Here is a 9,780-nt window from a genome sequence, read left to right on the forward strand (position 1 = left end):
TTTTTGCCTCATTTTAATTTGGTAGAATTTTTAAACTCATGGAAATTTAAACCTGCAAGTGTAGATAGGGCAAAAAAGAAAAACAACATGAGTTTAGAAATGTCTGTTCTCCTTGAGTACCTGTGGGAAAAGTAGAAGTTTATGTGTACCATCTTTAAATATTAGCACATTTGGGATTTTTGAAATGTTACATTCAACAAGTAGGAAATGATTTGTGTAAAATATTTTCTAAAGAACTTCTTCAAATATCATGTCTTAGTATCCTGTAAACTTTTAATTAATGTATATTGAACATAATGCTATCCTCATTTGAAAATACATTTATGTCGACCCATTGTGAAATTTGAGGAAGGGTTTTGTTTTTGTTTTTTTCTATAATCAGTGCTGACTATACACCAACTTATAAACCTAAATACTTCAAAAGCAGGTAATATCTTTTAAACCAAAAATGTTATAATTGAAGGAAAGTTACCAATATATGGGCCTCTAATGTGGATTTCTAGCATACACTTCCATGCTTATTTCCTGGATATTATAAATCTGCTAGAGGAGGAGAATTTTCAGTCTTCAGGAACATAAGCTCCTTAGGGATTATCAAACATACTTATACAAGAACTCATTTGTCAGAAGAAGAAAAGACTATTATAGTATTCTTAGCCCCTGCAGATTAGAACTATATCTTAAACTAAACACCTAAAAATTTGCATTATAAAATTTACGCTTTTTCATGTTTATGGGAAGATATAAAGTTACAGAATGGGTTTATGCTCATTGAGTCTACCCTAACTCACACTTACTATCCATCATTCATTTCATTTTCTTTCTTTTATGCTATTTAATTTACAAGTCTCTCACTGTCCACTCACTGTTTTTCATTTCCTTTAGTGCAAATATGCCCTCTTTTGATGCCGTGCCAATTCTGAGGATCTTTCTTTCTAGGTTGATGTGATTTTTCTCTTGGTTTCATATCATATGTGGGAAATCCACAGTCTCATTTTTAACTGACCCATTTTGCTACCAAAAGCCACCACAAAGAAATAAGAAGTGACAGGAAGAGCTTAAGACTTAGAAAAGCTAACTTACTCCATTAGATCTGCTCCAGAATCATGAATTAGAGAGAGAGTCATTGCTCACACAAAGAAATAGTTATTCATGTATTTTCATACTTGAAATTAGGAACTCATTACTGCCCTTTTTGTATTCTTATTTGCTGTTAAGGGATATGATTTTGTAATATTAAAGGTAGATTCCTTTGATTAACTGTTTTTTGTTTGAATCATTAAGTAGCAAAAAAAGGTAAAAATTTAGAAAATAGCTCCATTCTAGTTAATGACATATGTGTTTGAGCTGGATTTACCAAGAATGCCCCAAGTTACTTTGATTTTATAATATAAACTTAGAACTTCTAATTAAATATGCAACTTCTGGCATTAAAATTTTTTCTTATACTTTTTATAGTAAATTTAATTAAGCATTTCTTGTAAGTTCATTTCAGTATCTATCATGGCCCACTAAAGTTGGAATTCAGTTGTAAAATGGTAGATTAATTGCCTTTTGTATTAAATGAAATAAGAATCTCAAATATGCAAAGTCAGGAAATTTAATTGTGGTCTTCAATTGCTTATTCAATGCATTGGAAAACTGAATGCAGAAGTACAGAAAAAAAGGGCCAAAGGTTGTTAAATGTAGCACATCACACACATTTTGCACTTTACTTAATGATCCAAGTGTTTATTACTATGAAGTAAATGCACCATTTAAAGAATTATAGTGGAGTTGTAAGACATTAAAAACTCTAATTAATTTTAGTCTGAAGCATGTAGCGTGTTCATTTTGCCTAAAACATTTTCATTATCATCAGTATTTTTCCAGTTATTAAGATAAATTTTTTCCTCATTGTGCAGCACTAGCATATTTCCTGTATTAAAAGCACAGTCTTAAATGCTGTTGAGAGTACTATCTACTGTATGTTTTAAATGAATAAAAGAAGGTAGTTTTTGATCACACATTGAAACAATATATTTTATATTGCTTTTCCGCACTTGTTCTATAACTACCAACAATTAGAACAAGTTGAATGTTTCTACATATTTTCCCCTAAAAGCTGTAAGTATTTACATTTCCAGTAAAAAGGACCATTATTAAAGCATACAGATAGTTTTGACTGTTAATTTGAGTCCAGTTACAATAGTTATTTCTTCTCTGATTAGTCAAAGGGAATACTTAAAATCTGAAGAAAATATAGGAAAATAGAAGCATTTTATGTTAGTGCTTGTCTGTACTTTCTCACTGCATTTTACTGTTGTACCACCATGTGTCTTTGCCCACTGTGAGTAGCAAATGTGGGAAAGTAAAAACTACTGACATCATTCTCCTCGTAAACATAGGCTCCTGTCATTCTTACTTATTTCTGAAAGTAGTTTATATGGCCAGATTATAAAGATACTTAATAAAAGAAAGCTTAGGTTTTTTTATTGTGAAAATAATCTGTGCTCAGAGTAGAAAAGTAAAAAAATACAGGAAAGCACAGACAAGAAAATAAAAATCAATCATATCACCATTATGAATATTTTAGGTACTTAAGAAAGGAATTTAAGGGCCGACCCCGGGGCTCACTCGGGAGAGTGCAGCGCTGTTAGCCCCGAGGCCGCGGGTTCGGATCCTATATAGGGATGGCCGGTGTGCTCACTGGCTGAGCATGGTGCAGACCACACCGTGCCGAAGGTTACGATCCCCTTACCGGTCAAAAAAAAGGAGTTTAAAGTAGAATGATGGAAAGCGATTTATTTTAGCTGTATAGTTCAATGCCTTGAATTTTTTCTTGTAAAATCTTTGCCCTTACATTTTACTTGCTTTAATTTAGCAAACTTTCATTAAGTAGTCATTTTTCTTTTCTTTTTTTTAATCTTTTTACTTTGAAATATTTTTAAACTTACAGAAAAGTTGCAAAAATAGTACAGAGAATTCCCATTTGCCCTTCATCCAGTGTTCTGTAGAGTTACCATCTTATATAACCATAGCACAATTACTGAAACCAGGAAATTAACATCAAGATGATAATTATTCTATGGATCATATTCAAATTTTACCAGTTTTCCCACTAATGTCCTTGTTATTGTCCAGGATACCACTCTGCACTTAGTTATCATGTCCCCTTCGTCTCCCAATCTGTGATAGCTCGAAGTCTTGTCATTCATGACCTTGACACTTTTGATGTCTGCTGTTCTGTTATTTTGTAGAGTGTTTATCTGATGTTTTCTCATGATTAGGTTGAGATTATACTTTATAAGGAAGGATACCAGAGACTAGAGGCAATGTGTTCTTTTTACTGCATCATATCAAGGGATTGGTGTAAATACTGGTGATGTTAACCTTGATCACTTGGTTAGGTGATATTTTCCAGGTTTCTCTACTATGAATGTACTTTTATATCTTTAAATATATAAAGGAACAGTGGGGAAGTTGCCGCTTTGTATAATCCTAACTTTAAAAGAAATCATTTAAAATTTGGCAGTCTACGAGGTAAATATAGAGTCATCTATACTCATAGACTATAATTTGAGTCCATATATTACCTAAGCTAGAAATTCCAGGTGATAAAATAATTAGCCATTGTTTGGAGTTGGTTACCTCTTACAAGAAAGGAAAAGAAAGATGGATAGGTTTTATTTATTGGCATCAATTCTTTGAACTATTATGAGAACTAAATCATATTTGTAAATGAGGAAAAACAAATGGGCTCCTTCATCCCAAATTGATGGTACAAGCTGAATAACATTTAAACATAATCTTGCAAGTTTTATTCATTAGTAAGAGAGATTTAGGTTAGATTAACATGGCAGTGTTTTTAAGTTCTCTTCTGTTAGAATAACTCTTATAGTCTCGCACTGCCACCTAGAGCATTAGACCATTATTAGTTGGTCCATGTGTGTCAAGAAATTATTCTCCTTACTCCAAAAAGAGCAAGAAGGCTAAGGAACCACATTTAGGTATTGGGTTTATGGGTATTATTATTATGAGGGCACCTTCTTGAAATTCCACACATAACTAGCAGATCTGCAGGGTTGTTATAAGTCAACATTTTTTCTGGAGTATGAATTAACAAGTTTAAACATTAAGAGGTAAGCCTGTCTGCTTTCCAGTAGCCTCAAAGGTTACATTTTCTTGCTGGCTGTTTCAGAACATTTCATAAAACAAATGTCAAACTTGTCAAGGCTGTCACTAAGAAAATGATCCTTGTAGCAAAGGTCTTCTTTCAATGGGAACAAACAGATGTCTTATCTTAGCAGAGAGTGAAAAAAAATTGCCATCTATCAGAAGGAATTTTTGCTTGCCTTTAAATCTAATAGTAAAGAAATGCTTTGGTGAAAAGCTTCCTTTCTTTGCTGCTTTATTCATTATGCAGTCATTTGTCAATGATATTTGATTTGCTGCCTGAGCTGCTTTAATGATTTTATTAATCTTGAACTGCACATAAAGTTCTCAAAAAAACAGACTTTTAGTGTTAAAAGCACAAATTAGCACTTCCAAAAAAGTCCCCTCTGGAGCTTTATTGGATCAATTCTAATGCTTTTATTTATGATAAAATATATTACTATTATTTTGATGATGTTATACCACAGCAAATTTAATGTTGTACTCCAGCAATTAGAGTTGAATGCCTTTTCCATCCTTCCATAATCTTTTTCTACATCTAGATCACAGCTATCCTTACATAAAGGAATAAAGAGATTAGGTCTTAAGTGATTTAAAAGCATAAAAAAGCAAGATATTTTAAGACAAGTCCTCAACATAAAAAAAGGTGTGAAACAGTTATCAACCTGTTCAGAACAGGAGGCAGTGTTAGAAGAGATATGCATTTATAAACTATCCTTATTACTAAGAAAAATATTGACATTATATTAAGAATGTTAATTTACTAGCATATCTCCATGCATCTTATTCATATATTAAACCAGATCCAAATTAATGGAAGTTGGGAAATTTTATTTCTCTTAATGTAGTCCTATAGTTTGTATTCATGGTTAAATATGAAAGCAAAGTATATAGATACTTCCTAGTCCTTGGCGTTATTTTTAAGCCTTTACATTTCTGTTTTGACTTTGGGCAACATTGAAGGTTTCTAGGGAAAACTAGATAACCAAACTTGTTAAACCAGGAAGTCACATTGGTGTGAAAACTTAGTAGACTATGTGATAAAGGCTCCATTCTTCTGCAGATTAAAGGATATGAGCTTGATAATGGCTATTCTGGTTCATGTTGCTTCAAACATTGGTGCTTATTTCTGTTTTCAATGCTGTTATAGTAAGTTAAGATTGCTGGAAATGTGACTACTGGATAAGGAATGATATTATGCTTTTCCAAATTACATATTAGTTCAGGCAGACCTCTCTTTTATTAATTTATTACTCCACTGTTTTACATAGTTTAGAAAACATTTATTGGATTCCAGCTAGATACTAAGTGTGCCCTGTTAAATGGTAGGAATATAAGATAAAGAAGATAAAACCCTGCCTTGAGGAACATATTGACAAATTCAATGCTACCTAAGAATTTCTTGCTATCTTTACATGCTGATTTAACACTTTCTGACAGTGTCTCACCTGAAGAAGATAGTGGAAAATGTAAAGTAAGATTTTCTTTTTATTAGGATGTAATTAAAGTATAATCTTTAGGAACTTTTGTCTAAAAGTGGAAACTGCCTGTTCATTAATGAATTTTCAAGAATCAGTTGAGCATAATTGAATATCTCTACTCACTAGAAATAAATTGGGGGAAAAAATTACATGATATACAGTGATTATTATGCTTGAAAAAATATATTAAAGTTACATTGCCAATGATATTCAAAAACTCCATCCCTGGTGTCCTTTATAACTATAATAACTCAGATTGATTGATAATATTGATAGTTTCTCTACTTTCCTGGTATTGTGATTTAGACTTTGTTGACTGTAGAAAGACAAAGTATGTTAAGGAAGGTTTCTCCACATCAGTCATATAGGCAAGGGTTGTGGTTTTTCATAGCAAACAAATACACACACACACACACACACACACACACACACACACACACACACACACACACACCTTGAATTGCATTTACTTAAGTACGCAGAACTCAACAATTTAATTACATTGAATTTGATTTTATCAGATAAAGTGATGCATGGTGAAGTTTTCAATGATACTGATATTATTACTGTTGTCTAGAGATACTTAAGAAATTGCTTCTCATGCTTTAATTAACTCAGTAAGGAGTTAAACAATGCCCTTTATTTGAGTTTAATAAAAATGAAAGATCTTATGTGATAAATCAGATGTATTAGGAAAGCAGGACTGCTTTGTACTTGGGTACTACTGAAGAAGCATGTATGATAAAATGGATTACAAATTGTAAGATGAAATATTTTTCCAGGCTCTCATTATTTATACTTTGAAGGTCACCATTTAATATTGAACACAAGATGCACTTCATTTCTATGGAAGCAGACATTATGATGTGACTTCATTTATTCACCATGTTCCACAGGAACCTGCTGTGAATTATGAGGCCACCGCTTAGAATCGAAACTGTGGAAGATTGTAAGCATTCTACAGCCTGACATGCCCATGTTTCCCATTTTAGACCTGACTGATCTTCAGATAACATATGGTGGTACAAGTAATTGAAAAATTGGCAGACCTGTCAAGAAAGTATGCTAGATGGGAGAAAATGCCATGCTGGAGCACATAAAGTGTCTTAGAAGTTAAATTTATTGGTTTTTATCAAACAGTAAAATAAAAATATCTGGTTCACCCCATACAAAGAACTCTTTCTAGTGGCAGGGGTTTTCAAAAGTAATTTTGGGGACATTGATAAGATCAGTTGCTTTTAAAAACATATCAAAAAATTTTAGTCAGTGTGTACTGTAAAACAGCACCCACTGTAAATATTTAAATGTTACTTAATTTTACCGTTTGTGTTTATAGCCTTTTCTGTAGGGTTACTGTAATCACAGTAGTTTGTAGTTCTACAGATAAGTACAGTTAAAAATGTATTAAATATAACTGATAAAATGCCCTAAAGTTTGTATTTTAATGTTTTCTTAAATTTATTTCACAGGAAGATGAAAATGAAGCTGAAAGAAAAAATATATCTCAGGAGCTCAGCATGGATCAGAAAAATCCAAAGAAATAAAGGATTTTCTGTAGTGTTTTGAAAAGTTTGCAATTTATGTAGTAGCAGGTAAAATTTCTAATTGTAAAAACTAATTTGCAAAATTTCTCAATAAAGTTGTTGAAAATGAAATAGGATCTAGTTGTATATGTTTTGGAACAATTTCAACTTTTACTTAAAATCTTGATCTTTAAAATGGTTTTAAAAGGAAAACAATTCTTAATTGAAATTTGTGAGCAGAGACAGAATTTTCTTTTATTTGTAACTTAAGTGTTAACACATCTGGGTGACCTGGAAGAAAATTCTGAAAGTCTTTTTTCTTCTTACTACTCTCTGTTGTGTTCTTCAAGGTCCTTAACAGAATTTCAATTATCAATATAAAGAAAACCAAAAATCAAAAATGAACAAGGAACACTTGCACATAAAAACACTTAAAACCAGTCAGTGCCACAGATGAGATATTTTCTGATTTGATCAACTTATATATCACATGATACGCTAGGATTGCAGGGAAAGACTAAAAAGAAATGATAATTTAACATTCTCTATGACAGAAGTAGTGCCATGATTTTTAATTCATGCAATATTTACTAAGGACCTACTATGTGCAGAGCCCTATGCACTCTTTCTAGACATATAAAGAATAGTTTCCATATGTGTTTCTTTGAATTAGAAATTTTCCAAAATCCCTTTAATTCCTATTTTTTCAGAGTTCTCAGTAACCAGTCATTTTACTGTCTCTAGTTCTAATTTTCAAGCTGCCCATTTGCCAACTACAGCAGGAGCAATGAATCTGCTTGTGATTTGCAGAGCCAAATGTTTCTGGCATATTTGATTTATGTAGGGCAAAGTTTCTTAAAATGAAAGGTAGAACTTTGGGAGGCTTATAAGAGAATGCCAGCATGCAACTTCCTCCCTGTGGGAATGGAATCAGTGTATTTTCCCTGGAGTCATATTTTTATCACATGCATCTGACAGACTCAATAAACGTATGACAGTTGCTGGCAGCTGTAATAATACAGTGGGCTGACATGGGGGAAAACTGCAAGTAGGTAAGATAGACAATTCATTGAAAGATAGCCTTAAATAATCTGACTATGGATATCAGGAAAACAGCTATAGCCCACAGAGTGGACTCCCTGGATGAATTTTGGAGCGATGATCTTAAGCTGAAGAAAGGGCTGAGACAGCAACTCAGAGTCTGCAATAAGCAAATACAAGAATTAATATGATAGTTTTTCCCACAACATTCTATTTCAAAATACCCGCATTCACATAGATTGGGATTATATCCATAGTGTTGCTTTTGAAAAGCAGCAGTAGTATATGATTCATATCATAGCTTACATATTTATTATGTGCAGGTACTGTGCTAAATGTTTAGCATGTATTATGCCTCTTAATTGTTCCTGTGAACATACAAGATAGGTACTATTGCTTTTCCTATTTTACCAGTGATGAATTGGAGGCTTACATGGCGGAATAAATTAACCGTGGTTATGTAACTTGTAATTGGCAGACAAGAGTTCGAACCCAAGCAATCTTACCTCAGCATATCACATGTAATCAATGTGTAGTACCTATTAATACCATCGCTCTTTTGATCCACTTTCTTCCCTAAAAATATACAGTCTTTCTTAGCACCTCATTCATCACCTGCTGCCTCTCCTTCAGTTCTTTCTCTTCTCCAACTTCTTCACTACACTTTAATTCATTTTGAAGACTTTGGTTTAAGTGAAATAAGTGAAAACCATTATAACTACCCTTCAATTTACTCCACAACGTGAAAATCCCACTTTATCATTTTTACATTGAGTTATGATGGGACAAGTATGAAAGCACTTATTGCTTCTCTACAAAGTCTTTGGCCATATTTTTCAGTAGACTGTTTATTCAGTTACTAGTGTACTGTCATCTCATATCTTAATACTTGTATTTCTACAATAAGCTGTTGAGTGTGAGAGGCATGGTGACACTCAGCCACCCTGAAGGCGTTGTGAATATTTAAGTGATATCTTTAATATTTAAAACCCCAGTTTTCCTTTTTTTAGGAAGTCTTTCAAAAATACATACCCCTTGGCTTAGGACAGTCAGTAATAAAATCACCTTAAATTTCTTTTAGGAAAAGTTTTGTGTATGAATTATTAAAATTTTTAGGGTCCATACCTTCATGCTCTATGTACATACGTATAAGTATTATACTGCTACAAGGTTATTATGTGACTGTGATTAAGCTAGTCACTATATTTGAATCAAATTATGCATATTGTATTTTTTATATTATATAGCATATATTAGATATTAGTCAGCCCAAGCGGTCATAACAAATATCCAAGGCTGAGTGGCTTAAGCAACAGAAATTTATTTTCTCAGAGGTCTCAAAGCTGGAAGTCTCAGATTAGGGTCGGGCAGGTTTGGTTTCTAGTGAGGGCTTTCTTCCCTGCTTGAAGATAGCGATGTTCTTGCTGCATCCTACATGGCCTTTCCTTGTTGCATGTACACGCATGCGCGCACGCACAGCCAGTGTGTGTGAGCTCTCTGGTGTCTTCTTAAAGGGGCAGGAATCCTACCGGATCAGGGCCCCGCCCTTAAGACCTCATTTAACCCTAATTACTTCCTTA

General features: G+C 33.1%; 1 protein-coding gene across 4 annotated transcripts in view; it reads left to right on the forward strand.

Annotated features, from left to right (window-relative positions):
* The window catches only part of PHF14 (PHD finger protein 14), a 168,058-nt gene extending 160,834 nt beyond the window's left edge, over positions 1-7,224 (forward strand). For 2 of the 4 annotated variants that reach the window (XM_063099411.1, XM_063099413.1), the window contains one exon: positions 7,106-7,224. In XM_063099411.1, coding sequence (XP_062955481.1) covers positions 7,106-7,202 — 97 coding nt within the window. In that variant the 3' untranslated portion in view covers positions 7,203-7,224. Of the gene's footprint in view, positions 1-6,532; positions 6,586-7,105 lie in introns of all 4 variants that reach the window. The other 2 variants (XM_063099414.1, XM_063099412.1) reach the window with 2 other exon arrangements.
* The last annotated feature ends 2,556 nt before the right edge of the window (positions 7,225-9,780 follow it).

Source organism: Cynocephalus volans, chromosome 6 (assembly GCF_027409185.1).
Source record: "Cynocephalus volans isolate mCynVol1 chromosome 6, mCynVol1.pri, whole genome shotgun sequence".
NCBI lineage: Eukaryota > Metazoa > Chordata > Mammalia > Dermoptera > Cynocephalidae > Cynocephalus > Cynocephalus volans.